This window comes from Coregonus clupeaformis, chromosome 24 (assembly GCF_020615455.1).
Source record: "Coregonus clupeaformis isolate EN_2021a chromosome 24, ASM2061545v1, whole genome shotgun sequence".
NCBI lineage: Eukaryota > Metazoa > Chordata > Actinopteri > Salmoniformes > Salmonidae > Coregonus > Coregonus clupeaformis.
The window spans coordinates 9,831,535-9,851,610 of record NC_059215.1 but is presented as its reverse complement, the minus strand read 5'-3'; the positions used below and the strand labels follow the sequence as shown (position 1 = coordinate 9,851,610).

At 44.0% G+C, this 20,076-nt stretch overlaps 1 protein-coding gene across 3 annotated transcripts in view; it reads left to right on the top strand.

Annotated features, from left to right (window-relative positions):
* Positions 1 to 16,043, top strand: part of LOC121538508 (protein bicaudal D homolog 2) — a 36,587-nt gene extending 20,544 nt beyond the window's left edge. For 2 of the 3 annotated variants that reach the window (XM_041846614.2, XM_041846615.2), the window contains exons 6-10: positions 9,149 to 10,069; positions 10,451 to 10,627; positions 11,902 to 12,053; positions 14,238 to 14,595; positions 15,711 to 15,799. In XM_041846614.2, coding sequence (XP_041702548.2) covers positions 9,149 to 10,069; positions 10,451 to 10,627; positions 11,902 to 12,053; positions 14,238 to 14,595; positions 15,711 to 15,716 — 1,614 coding nt within the window. In that variant the 3' untranslated portion in view covers positions 15,717 to 15,799. Of the gene's footprint in view, positions 1 to 9,148; positions 10,070 to 10,450; positions 10,628 to 11,901; positions 12,054 to 14,237; positions 14,596 to 15,710 lie in introns of all 3 variants that reach the window. The other variant, XM_041846616.1, reaches the window with a different exon arrangement.
* The last annotated feature ends 4,033 nt before the right edge of the window (positions 16,044 to 20,076 follow it).

Here is a 20,076-nt window from a genome sequence, read left to right as displayed (position 1 = left end):
GAGCCCTGCAAAATGACCTCCAGCAGGCCACATGTGCATGTGTCTGCTCAAACGGTCAGAAACAGACTCCATGAGGGTGGTATGAGGGCCCGACGTCCACAGGTGGGGGTTGTGCTTACAGCCCAACACCGTGCAGGACGTTTGGCATTTGCCAGAGAACACCAAGATTGGCAAATTCGCCACTGGTAATCTTGCTCTGATTTGTCATTCTGAGGGTTCGGGCGGGGTGGGTGTGGAGCCAGAGACAGCAAGGGTTCAAACTGTAGAACCCAGTTCCTACATTTGAATACAAAAATGGATTTTATCAAAGAAAATATGCTACATTTTATCTCTAGGACCCTCAGGATGACAAATCAGAGCAAGATTACTGAATATAAGTACATTATTTACCTTCAGAGGTGAATGTATCAAACCAGTTGCCGTGATACATTATTTGTTGTTGTGCGCTCTCCTCAAACAACAGCGTGGTATTTTTTTCACTGTAATAGCTACTGTAAATTGGACGGTGCAGTTAGATTAACAAGAATGTAAGCTTTCTGCTCATATAAGACATGTCTATGTCCTGTCATATGAAACCGGTCGCATTTGCGGTGCACTTTTGAGAACAGTGTTTTACCGCTAAATGTCATTTTGGAACATTCATGCTTATAGTCTACTGCCGCGTGCGTGTTGCTGCGCTTATAATGTGAAGAAATAGCTTAAAATGTTGATTAGGCTAAATGTTCTGATCTGTTGCATCAGCCTAATTTATTTTAAAAGGTTTTTGATGGACAGTGGTTGTATGAATTTGGGATCGATCACATCCCACAACTGTCCTAGAGTATGTTTGGAATATTTATTTATCGCAAAGGACAAGTTGACCAATAGAATAGGTCAACTTTTGTACTATGGGGGATAGTAGATTGACATAGGCTAGGGCTTTTACTGTTTGTTAGGCCTACTCATCTTGTTGGCTGACGGAAAGTACAGTGGGGAAAAAAAGTATTTAGTCAGCCACCAATTGTGCAAGTTCTCCCACTTAAAAAGATGAGAGATGCCTGTAATTTTCATCATAGGTACACGTCAACTATGACAGACAATGAGAAAAAAATAATCCAGAAAATCACATTGTAGGATTTTTAATTTATTTATTTGCAAATTATGGTGGAAAATAAGTATTTGGTCAATAACAAAAGTTTCTCAATACTTTGTTATATACCCTTTGTTGGCAATGACACAGGTCAAAAGTCTTCACAAGGTTTTCACACACTGTTGCTGGTATTTTGGCCCATTCCTCCATGCAGATCTCCTCTAGAGCAGTGATGTTTTGGGGCTGTCGCTGGGCAATATGGACTTTCAACTCCCTCCAAAGATTTTCTATGGGGTTGAGATCTGGAGACTGGCTAGGCCACTCCAGGACCTTGAAATGCTTCTTACGAAGCCACTCCTTCGTTGCCCGGGCGGTGTGTTTGGGATCATTGTCATGTTGAAAGACCCAGCCACGTTTCATCTTCAATGCCCTTGCTGATGGAAGGAGGGTTTCACTCAAAATCTCACGATACATGGCCCCATTCATTCTTTCCTTTACACGGATCAGTCGTCCTGGTCCCTTTGCAGAAAAACAGCCCCAAAGCATGATGTTTCCACCCCCATGCTTCACAGTAGGTATGGTGTTCTTTGGATGCAACTCAGCATTCTTTGTCCTCCAAACACGACTGAGTTGAGTTTTTACCAAAAAGTTCTATTTTGGTTTCATCTGACCATATGACATTCTCCCAATCCTCTTCTGGATCATCCAAATGCACTCTAGCAAACTTCAGACGGGCCTGGACATGTACTAGCTTAAGCAGGGGGACACGTCTGGCACTGCAGGATTTGAGTCCCTGGCGGCGTAGTGTGTTACTGATGGTAGGCTTTGTTACTTTGGTCCCAGCTCTCTGCAGGTCATTCACTAGGTCCCCCCCATGTGGTTCTGGGATTTTTGCTCACCGTTCTTGTGATCATTTTGACCCCACGGGGTGAGATCTTGCGTGGATCGAGGGAGATTATCAGTGGTCTTGTATGTCTTCCATTTCCTAATAATTGCTCCCACAGTTGATTTCTTCAAACCAAGCTGCTTACCTATTGCAGATTGTCTTCCCAGCCTGGTGCAGGTCTACAATTTTGTTTCTGGTGTCCTTTCACAGCTCTTTGGTCTTGGCCATAGTGGAGTTTGGAGTGTGACTGTTTGAGGTTGTGGACAGGTGTCTTTTATACTGATAACAAGTTCAAACAGGTGCCATTAATACAGGTAACGAGTGGAGGACAGAGGAGCCTCTTAAAGAAGAAGTTACAGGTCTGTGAGAGCAAGAAATCTTGCTTGTTTGTAGGTGACCAAATACTTATTTTCCACCATAATTTGTAAATTAATTAATTAAAAATCCTACAATGTGATTTTTCTGGAGTGACGTGTACCTATGATGAAAATTACAGGCCTCTCTCATCTTTTTAAGTGGGAGAACTTTTGGTGGCTGACTAAATACTTTCCCCCCCCCACTGTATATGTGGACAGTTCTAACATCTTCAATATGCGCCTCTGAATTCGATAAGGACGTGCGCCGTTGCATTCCCGACGTGTCGGTCTTCACTTGTAGCCTGCTTCGGAGCTGTGATCCCTGTGAGAAGGACCTGATCACGTGACGGGCATTGGCTAATAAGAATTGAGATATCTGAGAGCGCCTTGTGAGTGAGGGGGGCTTTGGAGCACTACGATTGGTAGCCGGGAGAAGGGAATTATAATGATTATGTTCAGCCCAAGGGCACAACGGCCACTTTGGCCGCAAGGCCTGGATTATTTTAGAGGGCATTACGGCCACACAGGGAAATTCGAGACTTGACTATATGTAATACTATGGTCCTAACCATATACCTACTGGCACATACTGTACAGTGCCTTGCAAAAGTATTCATCCCCCTTGGCATTTTTCCTATTTTGTTGCATTACAACCTGTAATTTAAATGGATTTTTATTTGCATTTCATGTAATGGACATACACAAAATAGTCCAAATTGGTGAAGTGGAATGAAGACCAAGGAGCTCTCCAAACAGGTCAGGGAAAAAGTTGTGGAGAAGTACAGATCAGAGTTGGGTTATAAAAAAATATCCGAAACGTTGAACATCCCACGGAGCACCATTTAGATCCATTATAAAAAATTTTTTTTAAGAATATGGCACCACAACAAACCTGCCAAGAGAGGGCCGCCCACCAAAACTCACGGACCAGGCAAGGAGGGCATTAATCAGAGAGGCAACAAAGAGACCAAAGATAACCCTGTAGGAGCTGCAAAGCTCCACAGCGGAGATTGGAGTATCTGTCCATAGTACCACTTTAAGCCATACACTCCACATAGCTGGGCTTTACGGAAGTGTGGCCAGAAAAAAGCCATTGCTTAAAGAAAGAAATAAGCGAACAAGTTTGGTGTTTGCCAAAAGGCATGTGGGAGACTCCCCAAACATATGGAAGAAGGTACTCTGGTCAGATGAGACAAAAATTGAGCTTTTTGGCCATCAAGGAAAACGCTATGTCTGGTGCAAACCCAACACCTCTCATCACCCCGAGAACACCATCCCCACAGTGAAGCATGGTGGTGGAAGCTTGCTGTGGGGATGTTTTTCATCGGCAGGGACTGGGAAACTGGTCAGAATTGAAGGAATGATGAATGGTGCTAAATACAGGGAAATTCCTGAGGGAAACCTATTTCAGTCTTCCAGAGATTTGAGACTGGGACGGAGGTTCACCTTTCAGCAGGACAATGACCCTAAGCATACTGCTAAAGCAACACTCGAGTGGTTTAAGGGGAAACATTTAAATGTCTTGGAATGGCCTAGTCAAAGCCCAGACCTCAATCCAATTGAGAATCTGTGGTATGACTTAAAGATTGCTGTACACCAGCTGAACCCATCCAACTTGAAGGAGCTGGAGCAGTTTTGCCTTGAAGAATGGGCAAAAATCCCAGATGCTAGATGTGCGAAGTTTATAGAGACATACCCCAAGAGACTTGCAGCTGTAATTGCTGCAAAAGGTGGCTCTACAAAGTATTGACTTTGGGGGGGTATGCACGCTCAAAGTTTTCTGTTTTTTTTTGTCTTATTTCTTGTATGTTTCACAATAAAAATCTTCAAAGTGGTAGGCATGTTGTGTAAATCAAAATTAGGAAAAATGCCAAGGGGGGTGAATACTTTCGCAAGCCACTGTATGTATACTAACTCACTTAAAGGAATCATCTGTTTAAATGTTATTTCATTGAATAATTGTTTAAACGCAACCACATTGAAACAGACATGGTCTGTAGACTAGTAGTTACCACGTGTCAATGCCTAGATTTAGCTCTGCTCTGATTATGCTACTTCTCCATGTACTTTTTATGAGATTATGAGGGTTTCAGGCAGGTTAGCTTTGCATGACTGAGAGGCAGGCCTACTATATCTGCTATTTCCGGCTTTAGACCACATCCTGCTACAGATAGAATTGGATCACTCAATGAGTCTCTCTAGAGACTCTACTGACAGTAAAGGTTAAAATTGCCCAACAAAGACCGTATTGCACATTTTAAATTGCGCTTTCCTACACATTCCTATAGCTCTGCTCAGTCCCGAATGGTACTCTTGTTGCCTTTGGTCTACTATTTCCATTATGTAAGTAAATGCAGTGCTTGACTTGTACTGAAATAGGTGCTGGTACTCATTTTGAGTGCCGGTACAGTTTATACACTGCTCAAAAAAATAAAGGGAACACTTGTACAACACAATGTAACTCCAAGTCAATCACACTTCTGTGAAATCAAACTGTCCACTTAGGAAGCAACACTGATTGACAATACATTTCACATGCTGTTGTGCAAATGGAATAGACAACAGGTGGAAATTATAGGCAATTGGCAAGACACCCCCAATAAAGGACTGGTTTTGCAGGTGGTGACCACAGACCACTTCTCAGTTCCTATGCTTCCTGGCTGATGTTTTGGTCACTTTTGAATGATGGCGGTGCTTTCACTCTAGTAGTAGCATGAGACGGAGTCTACAACCCACACAAGTGGCTCAGGTAGTGCAGCTCATCCAGGATGGCACATCAGTGCGAGCTGTGGCAAGAAGGTTCGCTGTGTCTGTCAGCGTAGTGTCCAGAGCATGGAGGCGCTACCAGGAGACAGGCCAATACATCAGGAGAAGTGGAGGAGACGTGGTGGAGGCCGTAGGAGGGCAACAACCCAGCAGCAGGACTGCTACCTCCGCCTTTGTGCAAGGAGGAGCAGGAGGAGCACTGCCAGAGCCCTGCAAAATGACCTCCAGCAGGCCACAAATGTGCATGTCTGCTCAAACGGTCAGAAACAGACTCCATGAGGGTGGTATGAGGGCCCGACGTCCACAGGTGGGGGTTGTGCTTACAGCCCAACACCGTGCAGGACGTTTGGCATTTGCCAGAGAACACCAAGATTGGCAAATTCGCCACTGGTGCCCTGTGCTCTTCACAGATGAAAGCAGGTTCACACTGAGCACATGTGACAGACGTGACAGAGTCTGGAGATGCCGTGGAGAACGTTCTGCTGCCTGCAACATCCTCCAGCGTGACCGGTTTGGCGGTGGGTCAGTCATGGTGTTGGGTGGCATTTCTTTGGGGGGCCGCACAGCCCTCAATGTGCTCGCCAGAGGTAGCCTGACTGCCATTAGGTACCGAGATGAGATCCTCAGACCCCTTGTGAGACCATATGCTGGTGCGGTTGGCCCTGGGTTCCTCCTAATGCAAGACAATGCTAGACCTCATGTGGCTGGAGTGTGTCAGCAGTTCCTGCAAGAGGAAGGCATTGATGCTATGGACTGGCCCGCCCGTTCCCCAGACCTGAATCCAATTGAGCACATCTGGGACATCATGTCTCGCTCCATCCACCAACGCCACGTTGCACAACAGACTGTCCAGGAGTTGGCGGATGTCTTTATTTATTCCCTTTATTTTTTTGAGCAGTGTATTTAGGTGCAATGCTTTTGAGCTAATATTCTATAAGAGGTGCAGGGACTCGAGCACTAGAAAATGTGAGGTGTCGGTACTCCGTTCCAGTGAGCTCCTGCTCAAGTCCAGCACTGTGTAATTTAATAATTTATAATGCACTTAGCTGGGGGTTGGTATTGCTGCTGCCCAACATAGGCCCAGCAGATGTTAAGAGTATTTGAGTGGGTTGAGCCTGTGTGTCTCAAGTGCTGCTCCGCTACATGAATAATAAATAGTGAGATAAAAAGGCACTCCAGGGTGAAATGTGTGTTTTACTGTCTGAGAAACCTCTCCTTTTGTCTCACTGAGAAGAAATATCAACCTGCTGAAATATAACTGACATCACTTGTCTAGTGCTGAATTTGTTGTTCAGTGCAGTCACTTGAATTTTTGCTACAGTACAGTAACTACAGTTGAAGTCGGAAGTTTACATACACTTAGGTTGGAGTCATTAACTTGTTTTTCAACCACTCCACTAATTTCTTGTTAACAAACTGTAGTTTTGGAAAGTCGGTTAGGACATCTACTTTGTGCATGACCCAAGTAATATTTCCAATAATTGTTTACAGACAGATTATTTCACGTATAATTCACTGTATCACAATTCCAGTAGATCAGAAGTTTACATACACTAAGTTGACTGTGCCTTTAAACAGCTTGGAAAATTCCAGAAAATAATGTCATGGCTTTAGAAGCTTCTAATAGGCTAATTGACATCATTTGAGTCAATTGGAGGTGTACCTGTGGATGTATTTCAAGGCCTACCTTCAAACTCAGTGCCTCTTTGCTTGACATCATGGGAAAATCAAAAGAAATCAGTCAAGACCTCAGTAAAATGCCAGACTACGGTTTGCAACTGCACATGGGGACAAAGATTGTACTTTTTGGAGAAATGTCCTCTGGTCTGATGAAACAAAAATAGAACTGTTTGGCCATAATGACCATCGTTATATTTGGAGGAAAAAGGGGGTCGGCTTGCAAGCCGAAGAACACCATCCCAACCGTGAAGCACGGGGTGGCAGCATCATGCTGTGGGGGTGCTTTGCTGCAGGAGGGACTGGTGCACTTCACAAAATAGATGGCATCATGAGGAAGGAAAATTATGTGGATATATTGAAGCAACATCTCAAAACATCAGTCAGGAAGTTAAAGCTTGGTCGCAAATGGGTCTTCCAAATGGACAATGACCCCAAGCATACTTTCAAAGTTGTGGCAAAATGGCTTAAGGACAACAAAGTCAAGGTATTGGAGTGGCCATCACAAAGCCCTGACCTCAATCCTATAGAACATTTGTGGGCAGAACTGAAAAGGCGTGTGCGAGCAAGGAGGCCTACAAACCTGACTCGGTTACACCAGCTCTGTGACTTGGATAAAAGCGTCTGCTAAATGGCATATTATTATTATTATTATTATTATTATTATTATTATTATTATTATATTACATACACTATGTTGACTGTGCCTTTAAACAGCTTGGAACGTTCCAGAAAATGATGTCATGGCGTTAGAAGCTTCTGATAGTCTAATTGACATAATTTTAGTCAATTGGAGGTGTACCTGTGGATGTATTTCAAGGCCTACCTTCAAACTCAGTGCCTCTTTGCTTGACATCATGGGAAAATCTAAGGAAATCAGCCAAGACCTCAGGAAAAAAATGTGTAGACCTCCACAAGTCTGGTTCATCATTGGGAGCGATTTCCAAACGCCTGAAGGTACCACATTCATCTTTACAAACAATAGTACGCAAGTATAAACACCATGGGACCACGCAGCCATCATACCGCTCAGGAAGGAGACGTGTTCTGTCTCCTAGAGATGAACGTACTTTGGTGCGAAAAGTGCAAATCAATCCCAGAACAACAGCAAAGGACCTTGTGAAGATGCTGGAGGAAACGGGTATAAAAGTATCTATATCCACAGTAAAACTCCCTTGTAGCTCAGTTGGGAGAGCATGGCGCTTGCAACGCCAGGGTTGTGGGTTCGTTTCCCATGGGGTGCCAGTATGAAAAATGTATGCACTCACTAACTGTAAGTCGCTCTGGATAAGAGTGTGTCTGCTGAATGACTAAAATGTAAAACGAGTCCTATATCGACATAACCTGAAAGGCCGCTCAGCAAGGAAGAAGCCACTGCTCCAAAACCGCCATAAAAAAGCCAGACTACGGTTTGCAACTGCACATGGGGACAAAGATTGTACTTTTTGGAGAAATGTCCTCTGGTCTGATGAAACAAAAATAGAACTGTTTGGCCATAATGACCATCGTGCTTTGCTGCAGGAGGGACAGGTGCACTTTACAAAATAGATGGCATCATGAGGAAGGAAAGGTATGTGGATATATTGAAGCAACATCTCAAGACATCAGTCAGGAAGTTAAAGCTTGGTCGCAAATGGGTTTCCAAATGGACAATCACCCCAAGCATACTTCCAAAGTTGTGGCAAAATGGCTTAAGGACAACAAAGTCAAGGTATTGGAGTGGCCACAATGCCCTGACCTCAATCCTATAGAAAATGTGTGGGCAGAACTGAAAAAGCATGTGCGAGCAAGGAGGCCTACAAACCTGACTCAGTTACACCAGCTCTGTCAGGAGGAATGGGCCCAAATTCACCCAACTTATTGTGGGAAGCTTGTGGAAGGCTACCCGAAACGTTTGACCCAAGTTAAACAATTTAAAGGCAATGCTACCAAATACTAATTGAGTGTATGTAAACCTCTGACCCACTGGGAATGTGATGAAAGAAATAAAAGCTGAAATAAATAATTCTCTCCATTATTCTGACATTTCACATTCTTAAAATTAAGTAATGATCCTAACTGACCTAAGACAGTGAATTTTTACTAGGATTAAATGACAAGGAATTGTGAAACTGAGTTTAAATGTATTTGGCTAAGGTGTATGTAGACTATAACTCAAAATAGGGCAAAGTGGCCCTTCAGACTAACTATGTAAAATTACATGTTTTGCTTTTACTATACATTTAGCAATCTATGAAGAAAATACCTATTTTAAGCAATTGTTTTGGAAAAAAATGGCACTTTAAATAGCTATGGAAAATCTGTCATTCCTTCTGTTATATATTTAGCTATCTACAGTATGAAGCGAAAACAATTTAAGCAATGGTTTTCAGTCCTCCATGTCTCTTTCTCTAGGCTGAGAGGGATAAGACTGGTCTGGCCAACACGGTCCAGGACCTCCAGAGGCAGTTGGAGCTGTCCCAGCAGGCCTTCAGTGAGCAGGAGGACCAGGTGGGCTCCCTGACCCAGCAACTGGAGGCCGTGCAGTTGCAGAAACACATTCTGCCCCAGGGGAAGCAAGCAAGCGACCAGGGGGACAGCAGCAGCAGGACCCTGGAGAATGGGGCGGATGACTACGACTATGAGCTGGACATGAAGAGCACGGAGATGCTGGAGGCCCGGATGAAGGCGGCCGGCGAGGAGCTGCTGAAGCTGCGTGAGGAGCTGTCCCAGGCGGGGAAACGTTATTCGGCTCTGGAGCAACGCTGCCGGCAGGAGAAGGAGAGGTGGAGGGGAGAGGCCCATGAGCTGGCTGAGAAGATCCGCCAGTGCATCAAGTCCAGCCGGCAGGACCAGGAGCGCATCAGCGAGCTGGAGAAAGAGATCGGAGCGACGAGGAAAGTGGCTACTGATTCTGAAGGTCATCTCAGCGTGGCACAGGAGGAACTGCTGGCCTTCTCTGAGGAGTTGGCCAACCTCTACCACCACATCTGTGTGTGCAACAACCTCACGCCCAAACGTGTCACCCTGGACTACTACCGCGATGGGGCCAGGGGCCAGTCAGGGGGGAGTGGAGGGAGGTCCAACCACCTTCACCCCCACCCCCATCACGGACGTAACAAGCGCCGCTCCAATGAGTTGTTTGCGAAAGCAGTGCACGGAGGGGATGGAGATAGTAGGCCTGGTACTCCCCAGGACTCCCGTGACAACTCTCCCTCGCCACGCTGCTCCTCCCCCGCCCCAGTCTTCCCTGGCTCCCCTACACTGGACTTCAGGGACCCCTCCAACGTACGTAACCTGGTGGCTGTCATCCGCTGCCAGATCAAACACCTCCAGGTACGAGTGCTGCCTCCATATTGTCTTCCACTGAACATACATATTTAATGAATAGTTAATTAAGGTCATAGTATGCCGTGCTGAATTCTGATCCCACAGTACAGAATGTATTATTTGGCTACGTTCAGAAAGCTTTTAAGCAGATTGTCTGGCGCTTGGCATTATTTGGGAAGCAGATATCTGTGAACTGTAGAGTAGTAGACCACTAATACTACATATGAGAGATATTTGGGATAATTTTTACATCCTTGCTTCAGTTCCATTGGAAAGACCTATTCAGCCACATGTGTTTCCTGAGTGGTCCATCATGTCAGTAAAACTGAAAGTATGCTGAATAACAACACTAAGGCAATAAGCACTCATCATGCCTGTTTCCCTCAGGTGGCGGTGGACCTGTGTCGCCATCGGGGCACGCTGCCCTATTCGGGAGGGATCAGCTGTGGAGGGGAGCTGGAAAGCGAGGCTCTCGTGGAGGAGGTGCTGAAGCTCAAGTCTCTCCTCAGCACCAAGAGAGAACAGATCGCCACTCTCAGGACGGTCCTCAAAGCCAACAAACAGGTAACTTACAACAAGGTCAAGTTGAACACGCGCACACACACACACAACCATGTTAATGAGACTCAGACGGGTCACTTACTGCGTAACAAGATGTACAGGTGTGACCATCATAATTGGTCTTACCAAATGGTCATCAATGAGGTGTAGTTCTATTTTTGTCTTGAAAATAAATGTAATTCCTTGAGGGATCTATTTTTCCATTGAGGGTCTGGGGCTGACTGACTCTCAGCCTGACCTGTCCATGACCTGTAATCCTCAGACCAAAGACAGTAGATAATGTCCTAACTCGATAACTGAGCATTAAATCTGACTTTTCTTTTTCTATTTTTGCATCCTGTTCTATTTTCTTGGCTTGTCAATAAAGCCTTGGGTATCTGACCCATAGCAACACCAGTAAGGTCCTCCTGACTGCTAGAACCACCAGTCTGCCTGGAGGCAATGTTCCTTGTTCAATTGTCTCATATTTTTTTGCAATCAATATACTTTTTCTGTCTTTTTTTCTATGAAAAACGAATGATATTCCCTAAGGAGAGGGGGAAAGGGGTAGGCTAGACATCATTGGATGGTCTGAGTGTAGACTGAGTCAGAGATGGAGCACTTTAGTAGGAGATGGAGTATGATTACGTCTTCCTCAGAGATCTTCCAGTACACTGCTCCTTCCTCCCCCCTCTACTCTGTACGCCTCTAGCCCTGGCTGACCTTCTTCTGTCAACCTCTTCACTGTCTCTCTCCTCTCCTCTCATTCTCGCTCTCTCTCTCTCACACACAAACTCTAAGGCTAATCTCTGCTCGATTAGGCGAGCCTCTCTGTCACGAGTTAGCCTCTGAATTCAGATGTCTGGTTCTCTTCTATTCCACTACCACAAAGATTCAGACAGAACTATGATATTTTAATAAGTTAATATCATTTAAAAAATGAGTGGTTAACCTTTCTTTGTTCCCTTCTAGCACTGTTCCCTTCAGCTGTGCTAGAAATAGAATATGGCCTTTATTTACATTTGAGTCATTTACCAGACACTCTTATCCAGAGCGATTTACAGTAATGAGTGCATACATTTTCACTTTAGAATTAAGTTATTCACCAGTTAATTATTGGTCATTTAATTTGACAGGGTACATGCTGTATTTATTGTTTCTGTTTAAATAAAGGGTTGATATTTTCATTGCTAAAAATATGTCCCATCTGAAATTTTTTAGGTCAACTTTGACATCTGTTCTGTACTTTTATGTATTTTCCCCACCTGTAACAATGAGTCATAATGTTTATATTCCAGACAGCAGAGTTGGCTCTGAGCAACCTGAAGACCAAGTACGAGACAGAGAAGAGCATGGTGTCTGAGACCATGGTGAAGCTGAGGAATGAGCTTAAGGCCCTGAAAGAGGACGCTGCCACCTTCTCCTCACTGAGGGTCATGTTCGCCAGCCGGTACAGTCATTTATATATACTGCCCTTTTTATATTCCCAATCACCAAGAATAACGCCAATCTAGAGACCTCCGAGTTGGAGGACTACAGTAATCTCTATTTATTTGTTTAGATTTTAGATTTATTTATTTGACAATTTAAAACAGAATTCAGCCTCACAAGTGGATACAATGTATTTCAAATCTCTGAGGATAACACACACAAAAGTATTTCAGTTGTGTGCATCAATTGGTGATGTGCTACAATCAAAAATATACGTATTGCATGACATATGTCCAAAGTCCTGTGGTAGGCCTACTCTGAGATTAGCGTTTGAGGCCTATTTTCCACTTGGCTGCACATCAACAGACTCCCTCTGCTGCTGTGAGCAGATTTAGACCTAGTAGTGGACAGACACTCCAGTGGAACTAATTGTTTTCCATCTTAAAGCAGCTAATCGTCATGTTTGTGCTCCTGTGGCTCATGTTTAGATGAGACAGTCAGACATTCCATGACATGGTAGACTAGAGCTTGGCTGTGACCCATATGGAACCTGATCCCTATATAGTGCACTACTTTTGACCAGAGCCCTAAGGACCCTGGTCAAAAATAGTGCACTAAATAAGGAAGAGGGTGCTATTTGGGACGCATGCTAGCGCTTCCGTCACTACAGTGTCATCTAATCAGATTACCCCTCTGCAGTCCACCACAATCCCTCTCCTCACGTGCAGGTTAGCACTCACATGCTACTGCCCTGTTTGGAGCCTCATCCTGGACCGACCTGTCTGTCAAGTCGGGTCAAGGACACTCTCCACGCAACGGCCCCTTCTCCCCCTCTACCCCACCTCCAACAATCTCTGTAGGGATAGCTGCTAGCAACGAAGAGTGGACTGTGCAGAGCCTGCCTCACGTGTGATACTCTGTTGGCAGGCAGATGTGTTTTTCAGTGTTGGCATGTGTGTCCTAAACTAGTGTGTGGCGTGACAAAGGCATTTGTTGTTTGAGATGGTGTCTGTTGACGTTGCTTGCACAGTTCTGTACTGTGTTGAGTACTGGAGCAACTGTTACTGTAGTGATTCCACATGTGGATGTGTTCTCTTTTCAATGCATCTGTGTGTTAGAGGGATGTAGAATGACTGGAACGAACTGCAAAAATCTCTGAAGCTGGAGACTTATCTCCCTCACTAACTTTAAGCATCAGTTGTCAGAGCAGCTTACCGATCACTGCACCTGTACACAGCCCATCTGTAATTAGCCCACCCAACTACCTCATCCCCATATTGTTATTTACATTATTTATTTTGCTCATTTGCTCCCCAGTATCTCTATTTGCACATCATCTTCTGCACATATATCACTCCAGTGTTAGTGCAAAATAATTACAATTTAGTATTATGGCCTATATATTGCCTTACCTCCATAACTTACTACATTTGCACACACTGTATATATATATATTCTATTGTGTTATTGACTGTACGTTTTGTTTATTCCATATGTAACTCTGTTGTTTTTATCGCACTGCTTTGCTTTATCTTGGCCAGGTCGCAGTTGTAAATGAGAACTTGTTCTCAACTGGCTTACCTGGTTAAATATAAATGAAATATAAAATGTTAATTTATCGATTGTTCAGTACCGCAAGCTCAAGAAGGGCTTTCAATGAAAGGAGTGTTGGCTCAGAATGTTTTTTTCCTGGAAAGACATTAAGCTCCATCTCTTCACTAGGCAGTAGATGAGCTGACATTTGATTAAGCCTAGCGTTTGAAAGGCCCTGTAATGCAGGGTGCGGCAGAAGCCTACAGTCTGCTGCTACGGCCAGATGCCCTGACTGAAATTTGACTTGGGAAATGTTATGTAATGGTGCCATCATGTGGTAATTTAGAGCAACTGTCTCACACTCAAACTCAAACTATTATTCAACCAATTCAGAAATGAAACGTTGCTGTCTTTGTATTTTCTTGGGTTTCTCTCTTCTCTTGGGTTTCTCTCTTCTCTTGGGTTTGTCCCATGTGATCCTACTGTCTGTCTTCTCTTATAAATGGCTGTCATCTTCCTCTCTGTGTGTTTGTTATAGCTGTTGAGATGGTGAGCAGTACATTATTCAGATGTTTTCTATGTGTGTACAGTTTGTATGACATTTATCTGTCTAACATGTCTACTAAATGTGTGTTATTGTGTTGCGCTAACATGCATGTGTGACTCCCAGGTGTGACCAGTATGTCACCCAGCTGGATGAGATGCAGAGGCAGCTAGCAGCGGCGGAGGATGAGAAGAAGACCCTGAACTCCCTGCTCCGCATGGCCATCCAGCAGAAGCTGGCCCTGACACAGCGCCTGGAGGACCTGGAGGCCCCTCTGTCCCCCCACAGCTTCGGCAACAGCCCTCGCCGTGCCAGGGCCAGGGAGCTGGGCACCAAGACGGGCCGGGCCCCCCGGAGCCCCCGGCGCAACAGCCCCGTACGGAGCAGGAACAGCCCCCGCTCCAGCCCAGTCCTCACCAACAGTGTGTCCAGCACCGCCAGCCACCACTTCCGAGCCCTCACCCGCAGCCTCCACACCAGCCCTGTAAGAAACGAGTCTTCCTCCACCACTACCTCCTTCCATCCTGACCCTCTTCCTCCCATACATACTTCTTCCTCCTCTACCCGTACCACTTCCCGACCACGCAAAGGAGCCAAGCTCCCCAGGGATGCCACGTTCATTAGAAGTCGTAGTGTCACTGATGTGTTCCGAGCAGGGCTGAGTCTGTGGGAGGAGCAGGATGACACCCAGTCCGACTCCCGTAGAGGATCTTCCAGCTCCCTGGATAGCGCTGTCTTTGGGAGGGCTCTTATAAGGGGCGCCAGATGGGCTTCAGGCCCTAATCGTGAAGACACCTTTTTCACCAATCGCACTTTGTGCTCCTCTGCCTCCAGAGTAAAGTCTTCCTATTCCAGATCGATAGAGAATCTGGCCTCTTCCAGGTCTCGTTTTCTCCCTTCTGTCAATATTTTAGACCCACAGGATGCTGTTAAGCCAGTGTTAAAGCCAACCTTGGAGGTTTCTGTTCATAGAAAACAACAAAACGTTGTTTACAAATCAAGTTCTTCAGAGGTGGTGTCCACAAAATCTTCCCATTCCAATTCTTCTCCAACCCCAAGGTGCCTTACAGCAGCTCTCTCTCCCAAGTCAGTCAAGTAGGACCAGACAGGCCCCAGGCTCAGAATCACAGGGTAGTTTGAGTAGGCCTAGTTATAGGGGCACCAGTGATTCTCCTCACCCACAACCAGCCAGGGCTCTTAGTTCACAGCCCAGAGCTCTTAGTTCACAGCCCAGAGGATCACGCTCACACAACCGATGACACTTTGGAGTTTCATCAGCATAAGTTCTCTGTAGTCACAAATAGTCTGATTAACCATTACACCCACCTTTGCACACCTTTAGCAGTGCTCAAGAATTTTGCCCAAGTTAGAGAAAGTAGACAAGCAAAGTACAATACACCTGGCCTCGGCATTGATTGTCTACTAATGGCACCACATAGTTCCATAACCTCTTGTTAATACTTACTCTTTTTAACCTGTTGTCTTAACCAATTGTTGTGCTGTGTGGATCAGTGACAGTATCCTTTTTTAGTTTGTTTTGGTACTTTGGTTTATTACTAAATGTCCTTTTTATGTCTCTGTCTCCCCCTGTCTCTGCAGCGGTAAAACCTGTCAGTCATCACGATCACCCCAACCCCCCAGTCCTCCATGTCGACCTCCTGAAACAAACGCCTTCCCTTCCTCCTGAAGACGTCATTCCTCCTAAGACATCCTCTTCATCCCAGACCTCCTGAGTCAACTCCCAGACCTTTCTACTCTACTCCTCAGACCCAGTGGACTGGCTGCCCTTTCTGTTTCTCCTTTCTGTCTTCCTACTCTCTGTATGGACCCAATATGCCTACCTGCATGCAACCAGGAAAGGAGAGTTAAAGAAGAAAACATGCTCTGATTTTATTTATGTTATGAAGTAAAGGACTGTTTTTCTGACCTTCACAGTATTATTGACCCTTTCTTTCAAACTGAAGAACTTGTTTGACTGAAAACCCTGTCCTGCGGTGTTCTCCTGCTGTTGATGGATATTTATGCGAATATATTCCTGTCTGGAAACGTGCTTCTTCTAGTGTCAGACAGCATCCCCCCTTGGACAACTGTTGCTTAGCCTGACCACCATGGCTGCATCTAAAATGGCACCCTATTCCTATATTGTGCACTACTTTTGACCAGGGCTCATGGGGATTTGGTCAAAGGTAGTGCACTAGGTAGGGAATAGGGGTGCCATTTTGGTTTCATGGGCATTTTAAAACACAGCAGCCTTACTAACCATAATTGAAATACTAAAAGCACATTGAAGAGTCCTGTCTCTCTCGTGTTTTGAGATTTATTTATTCCTTTAGCTCTTTGCATTTTCTACCGCCGGTAACTGTTAAATCCTTCTCTTTATCCTGTGACTTACCCGACTGTTTGGCTTCGGCCTACCAGCCATGCCCATCAGTCAGGAGATCAAGATCACTGATGGAAATTACACAGCCGTAGCCTCAGCACCTCAGGTTTATATCACAGTTGAATTAACTAGCTAACAAAAAGATGAGAGATATTTGATGGGCTTGCTTCATTTCAAACTATGCAGATAGCTCTGAGACTGAAGGCCCTGCAGACTGCTGTTTTCCAGGACCTGGGTAAGGAGGGCCTCAAAGGCTGATGGTTCCATAGAAATAGAATTATGAGAACATCTATTAATTATATTTCTATGGGTTCTATCTATTTAATTTCCCCCTCGTCTTCTGGTAGCAGGGTTGCAGTGGTCGTGGGTCTTCTACTACAGGGTCTCTACAGGACCACACTGCCAGCCTCCTACAGTACAGGGTCCATGGTGGGGCAGATCCACCTTTATATCTAGTAGCCTAAGTGATTTGGCAATTTGTTTTCTATTTGAAAAATAAATAAGAAAAAAAGGGGCTCAATTCAACTTGGTCCAGTTGGGTTTCCATGCTGTGTTTAGTGAAGGTCAACACATCATGCTAATTGGTGGTTCCAATGTTGAAAACAGTGCCTTGGTTTTCCTCCTGCTCCAGTCATTTAATTTAAGACTAAATCATATTTTTAAAGATAAACTATGTTGAACACTGTTGAAGTGATGAAATATGAAATGTCTAGTTAATTTTTTATATGATTATGGAGCTCTGTGTTTTGCTTTTCGGGAAACTAATAATAGGCTCTTTGGTACTTGTTGTAATTTTTTTCCCCCCCTCACGCTTTCACAAATGTGTTTGTACAGGTAGGTGTTTTGTAAATGTAACTGATCATCATACAACGTCAATATGTACAGTACCAGTCAAAAGTTTGGACACACCTACTCATTCAAGGGTTTTTCTTTATTTTTACTATTTTCTACATTGTAGAATAATAGTGAAGACATCAAAACTATGAAATAACCCATATGGAATCATGTAGTAACCAAAAGTGAAATAACACATGGAATCATGTAGTAACCAAAAGTGTTAAACAAATCAAAATATATTTTATATTTGAGATTCTTCAAATAGCCACCCTTTGCCTTGATGACAGCTTTGCACACTCTTGGCGTTCTCTCAACCAGCTTCACCTGGAATGCTTTTCCAACAGTCTTGAAGGTGTTCCCACATATGCTTAGCACTTGTTTGCTGCTTTTCCTTCACTCTGCCGTCCGACTCATCCCAAACCATCTCAATTGGGTTGAGGTCGGTGGATTGTGGAGGCCAGATCATCTGATGCAGCACTCCATCACTCTCCTTCTTGGTAAAATAACCCTTACACAGCCTGGAGGTGTGTTGGGTCATTGTCTTGTTGAAAAAAAAAAAGATGATGTGTCTGTGACTTGAACTCTAAAGCATTTATTTGGCCTGCAATCTGAGGTGCAGTTAACTCTAATGAACGTATCCTCTGCAGCAGAGGTAACTCTGGGTCTTCCATTCCTGTGGTGGTCCTCATGAGAGCCAGTTTCATCATAGCGCTTGATGGTTTTTGCGACTGCACTTGAAGAAATCAGTTCTTGAAATGTTCCGTATTGACTGACATTCATGTCTTTAAAGTAATGCTGGACTGCCATTTCTCTTTGCTTATTTGAGCTGTTTTTGCCATAATATGGACTTGGTCTTTTACCAAATAGGGCTATTTTCTGTATACCCCCCATACCTTGTCACAACACAACTGATTGGCTCAAATGCATTAAGAAGGAAGAAATTCCACAAATTAACTTTTAAGAAGGCACACCTGTTAATTGAAATGCATTCCAGGTGACTACCTCATGAAGCTGTTTGAGAGAATGCCAAGAGTGTGCAAAGCTGTCATCAAGGCAAATGGTGGCTATTTGAAGAATCTCAAATACAAAATATACTTTGATTTGTTTAACACTTTTGGTTACTACATGATTCCATATGTGTTATTTCATAGTTTTGATATCTTCACTATTATTCTACAATTGTAGAAAATAGTAAAAATAAAGAGAAACCCTTGAATGAGTAGGTGTCCAAACTTTTGACTAGTACTGTATGTGTGGACAAAATTAATCTGTACATTGATTTTATTTGTCGATAGAACCTAAGATGCCCAAATGGTCCTCATCAATTTCTGTGTATGTAAAGTAAGTTAATTTTGTTGACCTGTGAACCACATTTGTGGGATGGAGAATAAAGCAACACCACTGTCAGTGTAAGTAATTGTTGGGCTGATGGCTTATTAATCAAACTGTATGATGTTTTTTTTGCCTTTATGATTAATACTTTGAGATCCCTCCCCTAATATGACATGGCAAGTTAAAAGTTGAGGCAATGCATCTTTTGAAGCAAGTTATGTATCCAGTTTATTTTATGTTTCATTTGTTTACATTGTCTACTCCTTTGGATTCGCGCAACTTATTGTGATTGATTCAATTAACTCCAGGCCCTTCCCCCTACACCGGGGAAGTCAAACCTGTCATATCGGCACATTATTTATTATCTGTAAGCAGCCAGCAAATTCATTGGTAATGTTCCTTTATAGTAATTGTAAACAATACCAGTATATTTTTACACATTGGTTCTGACGTTTTTTCTTAGACTGACCTGCAAAAAAGTGGATACTACACTGGGCCGTGCATTATGGCAAAACAGTAGCAGGATACCACCTCTTTCAAGATCTTCGAACAACTTTTAATAAGCAGTGAATTGAAAAGTGGAGAGAAGAAATGTAAAGATGCAGAGATACCTTTCCCTGCAGCTTCCTCAACACCTGCCACTCAAAGACATCAGGCAGGAGGCAAGAAGCGTCCTGAGGAGTCGTGTCCGGACGATCATACTCCTCCACCGCCCCAAAAGCAGATCATAGGACATACCTATGGGCACGTTATAATGAGATGAAACGGCTTGTGCACGGTAAGTAGTAGACTGACCTCAGTTTTCCTTTGTCATAAATCCCCCTATCACTCAACGTCAGGTAGGCTAAACTTTGAGGGATTCCCATCATTTGTAATGTGCATCCACTTATGGTGACATACATTGCTTATAATGTGCAACTACAACCATTTGGATGCTGATGGGGAGTTTTGCTACTGATGTGTGAGTTATGTCATCTGCAGGTTGAAGACAATATGCACAAGGATTGTATCAATTCATCCTCTTCTAGACTAGTGCTGTAACAGTTCATCCTTCACTAGGTTTGAAAGTGGGTCAAACATGACAGCTGGATGGCAATCCTGTCAATCATTGGTCTTGTTCTAAGAAAATGAAATTGTTGAAACCAACACTCTTATCATCTAGGGTATATCAAACAACCTCAGGACCAATCCCAAACCCATGCAGGGCAGGCAATGGTCTCTGACACACTCGTTCTCATTTACCCACTAGCCATATGATTGCATATTCTGTTTCATTTTCTGGTCCCTGGATTATAGCATCATTATGTCAGCACACAGACACAGCAAACCCAGGGGCGCAACTTTGGTTTTAGAAGTGGGGGGGGACATAATTATTATTATTTTTATCCAGTAGGATAAACACTCCAAACAGCCTAC